This window comes from Drosophila bipectinata, chromosome 3L (genome assembly GCF_030179905.1).
Source record: "Drosophila bipectinata strain 14024-0381.07 chromosome 3L, DbipHiC1v2, whole genome shotgun sequence".
NCBI lineage: Eukaryota > Metazoa > Arthropoda > Insecta > Diptera > Drosophilidae > Drosophila > Drosophila bipectinata.
The window spans coordinates 22,622,139-22,640,151 of NC_091738.1; the positions used below are offsets into that span (position 1 = coordinate 22,622,139).

An 18,013-nucleotide genomic window follows, 5' to 3' on the forward strand; every position below is an offset into this window, starting at 1 on the left:
GTTTCAAAATTGTCATGGCTCATTAGGAACTCAGTTTTATTTTTTTTGGAAACCCATGGTTTGAAATTACTTTTTCGGCTGAGTTGATCCTTCCCAGTATGAATTGCTTTGACTATTTAGATAGCATTTTACGACAGTCCCGGATTGAGTTCGAATACTTCACGGAGGCCAAGAATACGGGTGAGTTCCTTCTATGGAACGCGGCCACAATTACATTTCCCGTTTTCATGTAGTTTTTGTTTAGTTTTCAAACGTCAGCCTCGGGAAATCAATCAACAACTGTCACCGGAATGTGGGGGACTGTCTCCCATTTGCCCCCTCCCGTCTCAAGTACCCGTGCCCTAAATGGATGAAGAACAACCAAACAACACCAAAAAATTGTCAGATAAATGCTAATGCACAAAACAGTTGAACAGAACACAAGATCTGGGGACTGTCGCAGTTCATTTTGGAAGTGGCTGCTCTTTTCGGGCATCGTTAATCATAATTTGGTTCCAAAGGGCTTAGCCCATTCGGGAGCGTGGAGTTGGTGTGGAGAACTCATCTACAAAACAATCGAATTTGGGACAAATATGTAAAAACTTTTCGGGGCGATTTTCAAAACGAATGTATACATTAAACAGCTGCGTGCAAAGACGTAAACAACCTCTTTTGGGTAGTGATCTTGACATTTGTGGAGACTCATGTATCTCACTATTGAAAGCAACTTTCCATCATTCATTCATGTGGAAAATTAAAAATCAAAAATTTAAAAGCAAAAGATACTCGAAAAGTTTAACATGGTGACATTTGTGTTAAATTTTCAACTTTTTTTCTTAAAAACGGACATTTTTTTATTTGATTGTAATAGCCCTTCAGTGTCAAACAATTTTGAAATACGTCTAAGACTTAAAATTTGAAGTTCAAATGTTTTAACTTTACAGTTACATCCTAAGCCTTCTTTTGAGGATTCTTTTATTTTTCGTTATCGAAAAATGAAACTTAATATCGTTAAAGTTTCATTTTTACTCAAATAAAAATAAAAAATCCCATTTAAAAGAATAAAGAAAAAGGGCTCAATAGACCAGTTATTAAATATTTCAAGACTAAAGTGCTCGAAAACACACTTAGTGTTTCTGAATGTTTTCAGCTGGCTAGGTTAAAAGTGGAGAAGGGCGAAAGAAATGCTTTGCATGTATATTCAGATTATGGATAAGGTGGAAAAGATTTGGATTAATATATTCCCCAAGTAATGAAAACAATAGCGTGGCGCCGACGACGTCAGCCAAGGATGTCTGAGGGAGTTTTTCTTCGCACATGTGTGCATATGGTCGCGCCTGGTTGGTCTTTCATTTGCGACCAGGATGTGCATAAGTGCCCTTGAAATTTCTGGGATTTTTACGCTCTTGGCTCCGGACTGTCCTCCTTCGGTTCCTCCTTTGTTAGTTTTGCGTGCACTTTGGGATCCGGAGCAGGAACAAAAAGGCCAGAGTACTGCGGCCCGACACTTGTTTACACAACTGCAATAATATTTTCGCCGCTCGCTTCTCTCGGATTTCCCAGACGCCGATATTCACTTTTCTGCTGCTCCCATTCCTGGATACTGTCACATCCACTCTTGGATGTTGCCCTGAAAAAATTCCTACCCAAAAGATTTCGAATCCTTCCTCCGCCCACCACTTTCTCGGCTCCTTGAAGAAAGTGATTTATGCGAGCCAGGAGGTCTTCCGTCTGCCCACCAATCCGCAGCACTTTCCCCACTCCGCTGGCAGGCTGATGTCGTTTGGCCCAATGTGCAATAAATTAGTGTTTTGATTTTGCACATTGTCGGGAAAGTCGCCTAAGAAGTCTTTCGCCGTCAGTTGCATGTGCGAGGAGTTTTATGGCCCGAATCAGAGGCGTTTTTCTTGCATTTTCTTTGAAAGGCTAGGGTCTGCAGAAGAAGAGAAATGCTAACTTGGAACACATTGTGTTAAGTCTGGACCGAGGGAGGCTGCGATAATTATAAGGAGTCTAGAGACCACTTGATAGTTAAGGGTTTCTTTCCCACTGTCATGCTTAACTTAAGACATTTTCCCAATGTCACAGTGATCGCCTGAGCTGAGAGTTGACTCTAATAAGCGTGCCATTCCCCGGATCACATACGCAGCTTGTGGCATAATTTTGGAGGTTCCGGTTAGCCTTGGCATTTGTCTTACCTGAAATGAAGAAACAGAAACACTAGAATTAGTTCTTGTTAAAGATATTCAATTTAAACATTAAGCTATCTTGGAATCCCCTTTCATACTTTAGGCTGTGTTTAAAATCTCGCCTAAAAGAACATAAGGCGAATATAGTCTAATTCTTTTAATTGCAATTTAAATACGTATAATATTATTGGATTCTAGCCTCATGCTCCTAAATTATATTTTCCTCAAGAGCAGATGGATTTTTCAAGACTTTCCCAAACCCTTTCCAGGGAATGGCCATCATGATGCTTCCCTATTCGGTTGTTACTGCTGAAGAAAATTTGTTTACTTTTCGCTGGCCCTTATGAAACAATAATTTACATAATATTTTATACAAATCACAGACACGGATAGGTCATGCCCCTAATGATTCCCGTGCACAGTTTTCTTTTTGTTTATTGTTTACCATATTTTGCCGCATCATGCTGCAACAAAACTCAAAATCATCATCATCGTCAGAGAAGTTTTGTATTATATGTATGTAAGAGAGTGGAAGATGTAACAGCAGCAGTATAAAATCAGCAGTATGGCAGCAGTGTTAAAAATCAGCAGTATGGCAGCAGTGTTAAAAATCAGCAGTATGGCAGCAGTATGAAGATCAGCAGTATGGCAACTTAGGAGAAAAGCGTCGAGAGGGCAGCATCGAGGAAGCAGCAACAGCAGAGAGAACGACGGAAAGCAGCAGCAGAAATTATCTTAATTATAAAATATAAGGAATCAGAATCTGTAACATTTAATACACCTAACTATCTTTAATAAAACTGAGTGGAGCTAAAAACTCTCCTCACATTTGGGGGCTCGTCCTAACCAGAAAATTACAAAGTGACGCCGTCCCGAAAAGTCTTTAAAAGTGAAGAAGTTGGATCACAAAAGGGAATGAGAGCAAATGAGTGAAAAGTCCAGACAGCAGGAGACTTCTAGAATACCAATTGCGAAAGGAAAACAGCCGTACTACACAAGATCAGTTGCCGCAGCAGATAAAAATCGGAAAATGATTGAGCCGGAGAGAAACGTTGAAGCAAGTGGAGAAAAAAATATGAGTGAGACAAAGAGCTACGTGCAGAGTCTCGTCGAAGCAAGTGTGACTAAAACACAAAGCAACGTACAGAATCCCGTGGAATCGAGTGGAGGAACAAATGTCGCAGCTGAGGCAATTGCAAGCTGTTCGATCGCCGAGAACACAAAAACGCTGCAGGATCTTGTTCAGCTTATGGCATTAAAAATGGGAGCAGATGAACAAAATAGCCGTTGCTCAGTTACAGCGGAAAGTTTCGCGAAAATAATTCCGGAGTTTGACGGTGAATCCATGCCGGTCAAGAATTGGTTTGACAATTTCGAGCTGAATGCTGAAGCTTACGATTTGAACTTAAAGCAGATGTATGTACAGGCACGTGCCAAAATGACGAAAACGGCTAAATTGTTTTTGGATTCGACTTACGTACACCAATACACAGAGATGCGGATGTTGCTGCAGGCAGAGTTTAGTCGTCAATACGTATGCAGTGCAGATCTTCACGAGCAGCTTCGGGATCGCAAGAAACGCAAGCAGGAATCATTTCACGAATATATTCTTCAGATGAGAAAGATTGCAGCACTTGGCAGCATCGATGCAAGTTCTGTAATCCGCTACATAGTAGACGGCCTGAACTTAAGGAGTGACTTCAAATACACCCTGTACAATTGCAAGTCTTTCAAAGAGCTGCAGGAGCAATATGACGTATTTGAACGCGTCAACGAAAAGAGCTTCAAGCCGTTCCAGCTGAACGATGCAAAATGGACGCCGAATCAAAAAAAACAGTACGAGTTCAACGACCGAAAGAGCTACTGTTTTAATTGTGGATCAGCTGATCATCTTCGCAAGGATTGCAAAGCCGCCACGAAATGCTTCAGTTGCAACAAAGAAGGACACATGTCTAGAGATTGCCCTAGGTCAGCTGCTGGTGTCCAAGTTGTGCGCAGCGGAAGACGGATGAAAAAGGTCATCATCAACGACGTCGAAGTGGAGTGCCTAGTGGATACTGGAGCTGATGTATCTATATTGAGAAAGTTCATCTTTAACAAAATCCCAAATGTCTTCTTGGAGAGATGTACATCGACGCTCCGCGGACTAGGAAAGAAGATCACGTACCCAGAGGGATGCTTTTTTGCATCCCAGTAGATCACGCAGTAGATCACGAGATAACCCAACACAAGTTCGTTGTTGTAGAGGATGAAAATATGGAGTATGACGCATTGCTTGGATTCGATTTTGTTTCAAAGTTCAATCTTTCGCTGTCGCCAGAGGGATACAAGTTTTCTTCCCCGCATGGGAAGAAAGCTTGTGAGGAACCGAATGAGATGAGTATTTATAGTATTGTTAATACAAATGATGAAATCGATGTTCCTACGCAGTATAAAAAGGAAGTATCAATGCTGATCAAGAACTACAAGGCGGTGGATTCAGTAGCAGAGGTTCCAGTCAAGCTGCGAATTGTTCCAGATGGTGAGATTATCCCATTTCGTCAATCTCCGAGTCGATTTGCGATTGCCGAACAACAGGATGTCGAACAGCAGATCGTAGAATGGCTATCTGCTGGAATTATACGCCCATCTACATCAAACTTTGCTAGCCGTCTGGTGCTGGTAAACAAAAAGGATGGCACACACCGTGTTTGCGTTGATTTTCGTAAGCTGAACTCGATGGTATTGAGAGATTGTTTTCCTGTCCCTGTTATAGAGGACGTACTTCAAAAGCTGCAAAAATCGCGATACTTTACCGTGATGGACTTGGAGAATGGTTTCTTCCACGTTGCCATTGAGGAAGAGAGCAAGAAATTTACAGCGTTTATAACCAAATCCGGATTGTACGAATGCAATAGAACACCGTTTGGATTTCGGAATTCGCCAGCTGTATTCATTCGCTACGTTAATTACGTATTTCAGGAGCTGATGAACAAGGACATACTCGATTTATATATGGATGATATAATAATCCACGCCGAGACTGCAGAGCAATGTTTGCAAAAGATGGCACTCGTCTTTAAAAGAGCTGGGGCGTTTGGCCTGAAGATCAAGTGGCGAAAATGTCACTTCTTGCAGAGAAGAATTTACTTCTTGGGCCACAACATTGAAGACGGAAACCTGTGGCCTGGACAAGAGAAGACTGCAGCGGTCAGCAAATTTTCGGTGCCGAAAAACGTCAGAGCAGTCCAAGCTTTTCTGGGGCTGACGGGGTTTTTCAGAAAATTTATTCAGAATTATTCGCAAATTGCACGCCCGTTAACTGACCTGCTGCGCAAAGATGTTCGTTTCCAAATGGCTGAGCCTCAGATGAACGCGTTCCAGAGTTTGAAGGATGCGTTGACAAAGGAACCTGTTTTGAAATTGTACACCAGAGGAGCTAAAACTGAGTTACATACAGACGCATCAAAAGACGGATTTGCAGCGGTATTAATGCAGTGGTTCGATGACAAACTTCACCCTATCCAGTATTGGAGCAAGAAGACAACAGGAGCTGAGTCCCGCCAGCACAGTTATATCCTGGAAGCCAAAGCCGTGTATCTAGCGGTACAAAAATTCAGACATTATCTGCTGGGATCGCCGTTTAAGCTGATAACGGATTGTGTCGCTTTTAAACAAACTCTACAGAAGGCGGATATACCAAGAGCAGTCACGCAGTGGATTGTTTATCTACAAGATTTCGTTTTTACAGTGGAACATCGTCCTGGAGAACGATTAAAGCATGTTGACTGCCTAAGTCGCTATCCTGATCGGGTTATGCTTGTCTCCTTAGAGATCACAGCACGCATCAAAAACGCTCAAAGAAAAGATGATATGCTGAAAGCAATTGTGGAAATTCTCAAAAGCCGCCCATACGAGGGGTACAAGATAAAAGCTTCACTTGTCTATAAGGAGGTGAATGGTAACGATCTCCTCGTAGTCCCGAAAGCGATGGAAAAAGAAGTCATTGTTGACGCCCATAATGCAGGCCACTTTGCACTACAAAAAACTCTACATACTATTCAACAATCCTATTGGATTCCTCATTTGGAGCAAAAAGTTCAGCATGTGGTAAACAATTGTGTAAGATGCATAATTTTTAACAAGAAACTTGGCAAGAAAGAAGGCTTTTTAAACTGTATCGATAAAGGTGATCAACCCCTTCACACGCTGCATGTTGATCATCTGGGTCCCATGGATGCCACTGGAAAACAATATAAATACATATTTGCGATGGTGGACTCATTCACAAAGTTTATATGGCTTTTTCCTACAAAGACTGCAAGCTGCGAGGAAACGCTGAAGAAGGTTAAGACTTGGTCCGAAATTTTTGGCAACCCAGTGCGGATAGTTTCAGACAGAGGTTCTGCTTTCACAGCCAACTTGTTTGCAGATTACATGAAGGAAAACGGTATTGAACACGTTTTAAGCACAACTGGAGTTCCCCGCGGAAATGGTCAGATCGAAAGGGTGAATCGCACAATATTGTCGATTATTTCTAAGATTTCGGCAGATGATCCAGCCAAGTGGTTTAAGGCAGTACCTGAGGTGCAGAGAGCTGTTAATTCCCACGTACATGCTTCTACTAAGAAGTCACCATTTGAGCTAATGTTTGGTGTGAAGATGAACAATAATCCAACCCATCGTATTCTGCAGCTTCTAGATGAGGAGATGTATTCAAACTTCGACGAGCAACGGCAGCAACTTAGAAAAGATGCAAAGATCGAAATTCAACGTGCACAGGATGCCTACAAAAAGTACTATGACCTAAGGCGTAAACCAGAAGTCAATTATAAAGTTGGAGACTTAGTCGCTATACGCCGGACACAGTTTATTGCAGGGAAAAAGCTGGCTGGAGAATATCTGGGACCGTATGAAATATCAAAAGTTAACAGGAACGGCAGATACGAAGTGCGGAAGGCTGCGGATGTAGAAGGCCCATGTAACACTTCAACCTGCTGTGATCACATGAAGCTGTGGCGTTATGTAAAGGATAATGAAGACGCTTGGTCATCTGGGACAGATGACTAGTCAGGAATGGCCGAATGTAAGAGAGTGGAAGATGTAACAGCAGCAGTATAAAATCAGCAGTATGGCAGCAGTGTTAAAAATCAGCAGTATGGCAGCAGTGTTAAAAATCAGCAGTATGGCAGCAGTATGAAGATCAGCAGTATGGCAACTTAGGAGAAAAGCGTCGAGAGGGCAGCATCGAGGAAGCAGCAACAGCAGAGAGAACGACGGAAAGCAGCAGCAGAAATTATCTTAATTATAAAATATAAGGAATCAGAATCTGTAACATTTAATACACCTAACTATCTTTAATAAAACTGAGTGGAGCTAAAAACTCTCCTCACATGTATAATTTGAATTATGATTGGAACCAGTAGTGCGATCGAAAGTGGGTATTCTTTCAAAATCCTAACAGAGATATAAGAAAGTTTGACTTTAATGAGAGGTTTACAGAATTAATATGATATTAACTGATATTTTTGCTCATGATAAATTCATTCGATAAATAATGAGTGCTCTGAGAAGGAGCCTCTCTTCTCTATCACTACAAACCAATTTCAGATCTCTGAAGGTCCCTGAACCATTACCTTCAAGACTGATATGGTAGGCTCCAGAAATTCCATTCAGTGCGTTGGAGCCCATTTGCATAAAATCAGAAAACCCACGCTCGTTTGGCTTCCATTTCCCTTCGTGGCGGCCACTAAAGTGACGGTCAAAATTTTCTAATACGGTTCTTGATCATCTTACTGTGTTTTCCTGGAAGAGACACGTATCCCCCATCCGCTGCCCTCTTGCTGGTGGCCTCCACTGAATTTATGCAATACATGACTTGTTATTGTTCTGGTACTAACTGGAAATCACGGATCGCGAATTAAGTAAAACTGAACTGCAAAAAATTAGCATGTTCCTGTGAAATGGAGGCTTGTATAAAGCTGAAGTTCGGCAAGGAAGTTTTTCCAGTGTGGAGTACTCCCACTGCACCATGGGGATCCAGGGCCGCTCTTGCTGTTGCATATAATTTATTTGCATTTGACAGTTTAAACTGATTTATCGGTACGCAAGCCATGGAATTTATACATAATGCGTGCGCAGTCGTCCGATTTTTCTGGGACTGGGATTGATATGGGGGCATGATGCACTCTGGCTCTTAATTTGCCATATGCATGGAAGAATTTTTTGTGCACTTTACTCAACACATATGGATATTAATGCATTTTGTTAATGGTTATCAAGCTATAGTTATATACAGTATTTAGAAAGAGTGAAAGTTATATCTGGCAGCTCATAACTGGCAATGGAAAACTGGACTGGGGGTTTCCCAGCTCCACCTAGACAACGAAACCCAATCAAAACCAGTCCCCCGGCTCACAGTCAATGAAGCACTCAATGAATCTGGTTACTCATACCACTAACCATACAGCATATAGACAACCCATTTCATACAACGAAAATGGACGCGAAAATTTCTTGCTACAGGCCCCAGCAGGCCCCAGAGCGGATTTCTTACGCTCTCTTACGCTCATCGTTCGTTCATCTTACGCTCATTCTCGCATTAAATGTTTTCTGTTTCTCAGTCTCTAAACGGAGCGCGATGAAGAAGGTTGGCCTGCGCTTCGGTTGATCTTTGTATGTATGCGTGTCACACATTCACATACATGGGTGTATGTGTGCGTGCGATTTCGTTTCGAAGCCAGCGCACAAAATTTTGATTTTTCTTACTTTTAAGGCTTGCTACCCTAACAAAATTCGGGTATTCGTTATTTGATGAAATGACGAAAGAAATTATATTATTTTGTATATTATATTTTTTTATTATTTCAGCATACATTTTTAATTTATTTAGGAATAAGATTAAGTGTTAGTAGTAAAATGTTTTCTGTATATATATTTTTACGAATCATTAAAAATCAATATACTGAGAAAGTGTCAGAGTATATTTCGGTCGGAGTCACTTAAAGCGCCGTTTGCTTTTAAGTTTTTGTTGTTCTGCAAGAGGCTTGTGCATGCCTACTCTAACGATGGAATGATTTTTAGGGGAGGGTGAAGACGGGTGAAGAATTAAATTACTTTTTAAAGTTATTATATATAAGGAAATATATATAAGGAAATTATTAAATTAACGACAATAATTTAATTAAATCTCACAATAACCCAAAATATAATAACAAGTGCCTGAAAAATTGTAAACAAAAAAGGTAAACAAGTCCATCAGCTGTTTTCGTGTCTTCACCCTCCCCTAAAAATCATTCCATCGTTAGAGTAGGCATGCACAAGCCTCTTGCAGAACAACAAAAACTTAAAAGCAATCGGCGCTTTAAGTGACTCCGACCGAAATATACTCTGACACTTTCTCAGTATATTGATTTTTAATGATTCGTAAAAATATATATACAGAAAACATTTTACTACTAACACTTAATCTTATTCCTAAATAAATTAAAAATGTATGCTGAAATAATAAAAAAAAATAAAATAAAAAATAATATAATTTCTTTCGTCATTTCATCAAATAACGAATACCCGAATTTTGTTAGGGTAGCAAGCCTTAAAAGTAAGAAAAATCAAAATTTTGTGCGCTGGCTTCGAAACGAAATCGCACGCACACATACACCCATGTATGTGAATGTGTGACACGCATACATACAAAGATCAACCGAAGCGCAGGCCAACCTTCTTCATCGCGCTCCGTTTAGAGACTGAGAAACAGAAAACATTTATTGCGAGAATGAGCGTAAGATGAACGAACGATGAGCGTAAGAGAGCGTAAGAAATCCGCTCTGGGGCCTGCTGGGGCCTGTCGCAAGAAATTTTCGCGTCCATTTTCGTTGTATGAAATGGGTTGTCTATATGCTGTATGGTTAGTGCTCATACTCACATATTCGTATCTGCAACGAAATGCGTCATTGTTTTGCCAATTTGTTTCTGACTCCTCCTTGCAAACTCTATACCGCAGTAATAAACAATCAAAACAAATACAACGGCGACGTTTCATTGGACACGCTTGGATAGACTTCCACTTCCTCCGGACTCCTCGGCATTTAACTATACTTTTTGCTCCGACACGACCATCCGAGACTCGAGACGTGGGAGAGTGTGCTGGTTTATATTTATGGCGTCTGGTTCAACTTTGCCGCCAAAAACCAAAACACGGACATTTCGAACTGCTAAATGGCAAAATGCCAAAACGTATTCAAAACAACAAGTACTTCATCAAGGGGATCCGAATCTCGAATGCTCTCCAGCCTGAGGAGACTCCCTTTCTGCGAAGTTTTTCTTCCTACGAGTGTAGACGAGCTCCTTGGAACTGTGAAAAAGGACTTGCCCACATTAATAAAAAGTTTGCTGACATTTTTACAGCACGTCGATAATGAGAAATGAATGCACCCGATCCATTGTTCAATCCATAACTCAGTCGGCAGCGTCGTGTTCTAGAAGTTTGCCAAGTTCATTCTCGGGAGCGGGTGCGTAAAATGATTTACCTGCTGCTCTCTGGCTCCTATTGCCACTCCCGGCTTTTGGCCATCGAAACTTTCTGGGCTTGCCAAAAGTTCAACTTTTAATCTCATTATACGCTGACTTTTGTTTTTTGGACGCGGCCCTCCCGCATAACGACTCCCGTCAGAATCTGGTTATGGGTCTGATGCTTTTTTTGGCGAGAGTTAGAGAGTGTGCACTGTCGCTGAGCCGGCTGAGTCGGTCTGGTGCCCTGGACCGCAATCCATTGCCAAATGGGCGGAGGTGCAGGTGGGACGCCTGCAGGCTGTCTGTGGCATTCATTAGCCGCGTGTGTTATGAAGTCGAAAGGTTAAAGGTGACAGGGACGAAAGTGTGACACTGATGCTTCTGATGAGATTATGCCAAAGCTCAGAGTTCAGCGGGATGGCCAAAAGGACATCCGGATACGAGACCGGATAAGGGAAAGCCCGCCGAAAACCTTTTCGAAAGTTCCCATCTCAAGCACTGTCACTTTCGATTCCGTCCCGATTACGAGTAGTTCGCGCTTACGCAACAGAACGCCTTTGTTGCACTTAAGCTCTATCAGATTACACAATTTCTCGCCTCTGGGAAGACTTTTGTGCCTTCACAGGCATTGATTGATTTTCCCTATGTCACCAGCCAGATTAGCATACGAGGGCCAGAGACGTTCGGAAAAACTTCGCTCTCTGGACGGGGCTTTGTCACTCCTCCAAATCGATTGACACCCAAGTGTTAAGGGCCGGGGTTTATTACCAAATAATCAAAGCAGATGTAAAGAGTTCATTATTGGGCGTTTCGATTGCCGACCAAGCCGATTACTCATACAAAGCGCCCAGCCGCAGTTTTATAGTTTGAAATTAAAAAATCGTTTCGGCTTAAATGCGCCCAGAGGTAACAAAAGCGCTTTTTGTTCGAAGAGGCCTCTAATAAGCCATTAAACGAGATATATTTTCAAATTGTAAATATTTGGACTGTCGTCCGTTATCCGATTGTTTGAATGGCCTACAGAAAAAGTCGTAAAGCAGTTGACAAGACGCTTTGATGTGGTCAGTGGGGTGAGTCAGATTCGGCCTTTCTTAGCTCCAATCGGCGGCTCAGAGAGCTGCTGTCCACTCACTATTTCCGCAACGAGGCTTCAACCTCTGCTCCCTTCAACTTTTCTAGAGATTGTTTAATTGCATTTATGAGATTTCCGATTTTCTTCTTAAGCTGGCAGTGACCCACATAACAAGGCCCACATGAGCCTTTTCAGAATACGAATAGAGGTGAAATTATTCGAAACAGTACTTTTGTTTGACACATCTAATAAATGGCGTTTTAATTAATGATCTGTAAATAAGTAGTTCTCTGGAAACTTAGTAGGAGCTGCCTAAGTCGATTATTAATACATCCACATGACCGACTCATCGAAGCCCCAACGGAGTGGGCGGTCGCGGTGGTGAGCCTGGAAGAGCTGTAAGAACTCATTTGCTGGAGTTCAAAGGTCGCAAATTGAAAAATGTAAACAGCATAGTTCGATCTGCGAGCGGAGAAGCCTTCTGAAGAACTGAGGGCAACTGCTTGGAAACGGCCATAAATAAAAAGCCACAGATATGGTCGGGGGACAGCAAAAATAGACAGACGAAAGGCTCAAGACAGGAAATAAATATTTTGGAAAAGGTCAATTGCTGATCAATTCTTTATTGTTGTGTCAACATGGAAAACTAAAAAATGATAGGATGTTAAGAGTCTTTATCGACTATATTTAGGAGTACCTATGTTTGCGGCTTGATGAAATGTAATTTTAGTTTCCTTGCGCTTAGACAGAACACCTACCGAAATGTGGTATCCAATGCACCTTAGTGACAAAAAAAATTCTTCATCGATTCGGCGCTAAGATCCTGAATTTGCAGCGGAATGGGCGGAAACAATAAAAATTACATTTTTGGCCAAATACTTGACATGGTTGCCAACAGTCTAGACGACCAGCCCAGACAATGCCAACTGGCATACGAGGAACGACTCGCGAAAGGTAGCGGCGAGGAACGCACCTCAGGACCCATATAAGAAATCTGAGCGTTCTGCGCCTTTGTCCCCCGAGAACTCGTACTCCCAACCCCGCGAGGGGCGATCTTCGGCCTGCCTTGGGGCGTGCCAGTCGAAATGAACTCGTGTCACAATAATTTTTATAAGTCATCGGGCCTGGGACAGAGACTGGAACTGGGACTGGGGCAGAAGCTGAAATGGAAACTGAAGCCGAAAGGGTCCCAGAGCAGCAAGAAACCAAGGCGCATATTCCACGTCAGACCTCACTTCTCCTTCTCTGTGGGTTTTTAAATGGATTTTTGCTGTAGAAGTTTTTGTTCGCTTGTCTACAAGTTCAAGTTTATGTTAACATCGGCAATCGATGGCTATTAAATGGCTGGATATACGAGTGTGTTCTACACAGATTCGTTCGGATTCGACTTGGACTTGTGTGGCCTCGGTCGACCCTGTGGCCGGGTCGAGAGTCGCAAATAAAGAAACCGACAAATGATAATGAGACATTTCATAAGTTTTCAATGTGTTGTCGTCGCTTTTCCGCGGGCCATGAAATGTCTTCATGGACATCACTTAGAAACCAGAGCACAGTCCCCAGGCTGTGCGACTTGGGTTGGGGGAAGTAAAAGTTAGGAATATAAATTTCTTATTTTTTACAACTGCCGTCGCTGAACGCCGTGATTTCGTGTTTTTTATTAACTCTTTATGGATTCGCAAGCAAGTTGGGGCCAAGGAGCTTGCCAGGCCGGCAAGCTGACAACGGAGCTGGAAAAGGCGGCGATTAAAGCGATTTTACGACTTAATGAGCCACTCGCCGGATCGTTTAGTCCACGGATTGCGGCGCATGTGGGTGCCAGATTGCCGAGAGTCCGACTTCGGGCCCAATCTGGATGACAATAAAATGGTAATTATGATGATGCAGCCCGCTTGCGGAGGTGGCAGGATTGCTGTACTTTCGGCCATTAAGAGCTGTATGTTCACACTCAGATTGTTTTTCGGAAAGCATCATCGAGAGACAGAATCTATAAGTTGGTTTAAGTTCATTAGATACAAAATCGAAGAACCTATCTAATAAAAACAAAATGTGATTCATCCAAAGTAAAAAATTATATGTCTCCCTGGTTGAAAACGGCCCATTCTGTATGGTATCCCATTGCATGCGCATATTTTTTATGTCTGTGCAAGTGTTCAACGCAGTGAAGGAGACATCTCTGACCCTATAAAGTATATTTATTCTTGATTAGGATCACCTCCTGAATTGATATAAGCATGTCTGTCTGTCTGGGTGTTTCTACGCGAACTAGTCTCTCAGTTATCGACTTAAAGCTATCGACTAGCTATCAACTTTTTTTCGGAGATAGAAAGTTTAAACTTTCTACAGATTTTTTTTTTCCAACTGATCCGACCTACCATTTTCATAGGAATGGTAGGTCATTCCGTCTACATCCTATAGCTGCCAAATAACAGAAATGGTATTTGGAACAACTCTTTTTTTATTTTTAAAATTTTTTTTCTATGAAGAAATTATTATAAAGTTTGAATAATAATTTCCTATATATGCAATATATAACCTATCTTAACTGGAAGTGTATATAAACTTCGGCCCCGCCCCAAAGTTAGCCCCAAAATTTCCTTTCTTGTTTTATTATAATCCGAGGCACACAAAATCCAGGTTTCGTTGCTCCACTTTCGTTCAAAAATTAAATTTCTTGACTAAGCTTGCATTAAAGGTTGAATATATTTAAAAATTTGTTTGTAAAATCACTTTTTGCTTTACAACCCTGAATGTTGACGGACTAAAATTCGAGCAAAACTTTATAGTTATTCTATCATGGTTTTACCTATTGATTATCTGAGTACCGTGTATCATATAATAACAATAAAATATGTTGCAATAGTGATAAGTTGTACTTTTTATGTTATAGTTTTTACCTAAAAACTCTTTTCTTTTGCACAAAAGAAAATTCTTTGCTCACAAATCGAACTGGAAAATACTTCGCAATCGCATCCGAGACTCCGCAACCAATTTTCTCACGCCCCCACTGTCCGCTTGTTTCGTGGTGGCACATAGTGCGCTTGGTGCAAGTTTAGTTGCTACAATCAAATCAACGAAAATTTCACAAACTCAATTTAAATCAAATGCTTTTGCGACGTAGACAGGCGCACTCAGAGACAATCTCACACCCACATGAGCACATCCCGGGAAAGATGCCGTGCTGGCTCTTTCATATGCTTTTCGGCTGTTGTTTGCCGCAGCAGTTTTCACTGTCTTTCAAGACTTTGATTGTCAATTTGCGATTGTCTCGAAATTGAAGCCAGCCAGTCACCAGCACGGAGAAAGCAGCAGGAGCGGGCAGGGGATAGGGCAGCTGCAGCAGCTTTCGACAATTTTCTGCCTCCACAGCCGCCTCCGCCTCCAACCTCGCCTTCCATTCAACTCGAACCCAAGCAGGGTTCTGTCTTGTTCCCTTGTCTATTTTTAAGTCGTTTTTATTCTGCCATTGAACGATTGTTGTGTGGTTTGGTAATTGCTCCAAAGGGCGGCTCAGAGCCTGGCTCAGGCCCTGGAATGCCAACTTTAAAATGGGCAACGCACCAGGGGACCCGGGACCTCTAGGACCAACAACTGAAATACATTTTCGAGAGTTACGCCTCCAGAAAGGAGTGATAGAAAAACGACCTGGATCTGATTGACAGGAAATGGCAGTGGGAGCACAGCCATTCGCACTTTCATTGAGCCAAGTCGGACTTGGCCGGATTCCTAGATCTCACAGATGTCGATGCAAATCCATGTCCTGCAGCCACAATTTCCCAGCGATCTCGCGTCGAACCAATTAGCGGCTGCGATTGACAGGATGATTTGCCTAAATTGTGGCTCGGATTAACTTAATTCGAAGCCAGCCTGGGGATTGGCAAACGGCTTGGGAAAGTCCGGCATGACTGAATGCAAGGGTAAGTGGCCAGACCAGCCAACTCGAGCCAATCATCGAGTGCTTCGAAAGTAATACCGGGAACACAGAACACATCCGTTTGCAATAAAATTGATGGCCCAAAACCAAACCGAAAGGGCATCCCAAATACACTATTTCATCTGAGTAAACAAGCCGGAAAAAGCATAAAAGGAGCAATGCCAGCAGAACCCAGCCCGGAGCAAGTGATGCGGAGGAGACCATAAAACCACAGGCCGGTTTTCCAAAACGAGCTGCATTTAATCACACATTTTCCAATGAAACTGCACCAAATTGTTTATTTAATTTTTAATGTGTACTCCAGAGACATGAGGGTTAGGGCCGGGTTAGGGGAGTTTTATAGTGCACGCGTTCGCGTTAGTGTATCTCATGGATGCGCGGTGCTCTTCACGGCCATTAGCGTATGATTTGTCTTAACAATTAAGAGCCAGACAAGTGTGGTGGAAGAAGGCCAGGGCGGCTAGCTCTCGAAGTATGTGGTGTTGTGTGGCTTGTGGCTGCCACTTCAAAGAAACCAACGACAGATAAAATGCACCGTGCAAGTATCCCCGACCACTCCCAGAGCCAAGGTTTTCATGTTTTATTTCCACTTGCGCTTGGTGATTTGAGAAAACGCCTTACTTATTGATGCAACTATTAAACGATTTTCCAATAGATTAAATTTTTCACTTCCTTGATCCGCGCCATGTGGCGTTAGATAGACATAATTTAATTAAAATGTTGGGGGATCAAGTGAGGCAATCATTCCCAGATAACTCTTAGAAAAAAATACACAAAATTACAACGCTTTCGTCTCAGGCAGGCCCCAAACTACTCCTACTTTCCGGCTTGCGACTGGCTCATGTTTTATTTAAACATTTAATATTTTTGGCAAATAAACGGAGCTCCTAGTATGCCACATCCCTCACCTCCGTATCTCAAACAAATTTCATTAACAAAAGCAAGGCACAGACTGTGGTTGCTGTTCCCTTTTTTTGTTAAAACAAATTTCCATGCAAACCCAAATGACATCAAAGATTCATTTTTATCATGCCGGGGCTGAGAGTCTGGCCAGACTCTGGCTCTACTTTTTCAGTTGCCAGCTCCAGTTGTGTTTGCCCACAACCTGCAGACCTGTAGACCTGCAGACGAAACCTGGCCAGGCGAGCAGCTGTCCCAGCTCGTCTATCATAATACTTAAATATTTATAAATTTAAATTCACGTGAAAAACAAACCGTCTATCTGCGGCGAAGACGGCAGGAAGACTGGCGACGGAATGTAGCGACAGCGTGGAGAATTCAGCAGAAATTGAGGAATGCGAAAAGGAAATTAACCAATTTTGTAATTCGCACTCGAGCAACTGCCAAATGAATTAATCTTGGGCCAGCCAGGGGCTGGGGCCGGCCACATGCGGCACATGCTGCCGAAAGGGCGACCCCTGCCCCTATCGGAGGCCCTGCCCCACGCAGGCGGGGCTCAAAGACCCGGCTCCACCTTCGAGCCGGCTTTTGATTTACGCAAAAAATCACTTATATGTGTGGCAGTTTTGTCGCACTGCAACGGGAAAACACTGGCGAAATGTAACACTGCCTCCCTACCGCCTGGCCCCATGCACTATGGGGTTTTTGACCACTTTATGTGGCATTTAATCATTTTTTGAAAGTTCTCTGATTTAAAAAAAAAAATGGGAATGTATTAAGAAAACATCAAACTATTATGCCTCATACTCAAAATATTAATTATTAGCACCATATGCTAGCATAACAGCTGCAAAGTCAGCTGTTGCATCCGAAAGCACGTGCGCTAAGTTTTCAATTTTCACATATGGATTTGTGAAATTAGATTATTTGTTTAAAACTCCATTTAAAAAGAAAAATAGTAATGGACACTGATTTCACAGGTTTGTACTACATGTTAAATGTATTATCTGTTTAAATTGTGCGTGTCTATACTAAAATTTTGTCATTTTATAGATGCACCTTAAGCTGAATTTTGGGAAACAAATTTCAACTTTGGGAAGAGTTTTGAAATAGAAGGAATAAAAAGTTTTCAATGCGTCCAAGTGTATGTTGTAGTGTTGTCAATACTGAGCAAAGGCTGTTAGTCTTATTGTGCACTTTTCTCCACTATTGGTGCAATTTGAATTTTTCTTAGATAACCTCACTTTCTCCAAAAGCCGACTTGGTCGCTGCTTGGAACCGCGAAAGGGGCCGGGCTGAGCATCAAATGGCTGCACAATGTTTTTTTTTAACGCCATGCAAATAACAATGTGGATAATGCCGTTTTGAAAAAAAAAGCCACCAGTTTTTAATGGAAGTAATGGAAAATACGGTGCTTTCAGTCGGCTATTTTGGAGAAGAAGCGTCTGAGTC

General features: G+C 42.1%; 2 protein-coding genes across 2 annotated transcripts in view; both read left to right on the top strand.

Moving 5' to 3' along the window:
• The window catches only part of LOC108131632 (putative phosphatidate phosphatase), a 59,931-nt gene that overhangs the window by 12,861 nt on the left and 29,057 nt on the right, over positions 1 to 18,013 (top strand). The window lies entirely within an intron of this gene.
• On the top strand, positions 3,664 to 7,217 carry LOC138926304 (uncharacterized). The gene is made up of 4 exons (XM_070279988.1): positions 3,664 to 4,236; positions 4,599 to 4,872; positions 4,924 to 5,202; positions 6,580 to 7,217. Exons 1-4 carry the CDS (start codon positions 3,664 to 3,666, stop codon positions 7,215 to 7,217), a joined length of 1,764 nt encoding a protein of 587 aa, XP_070136089.1.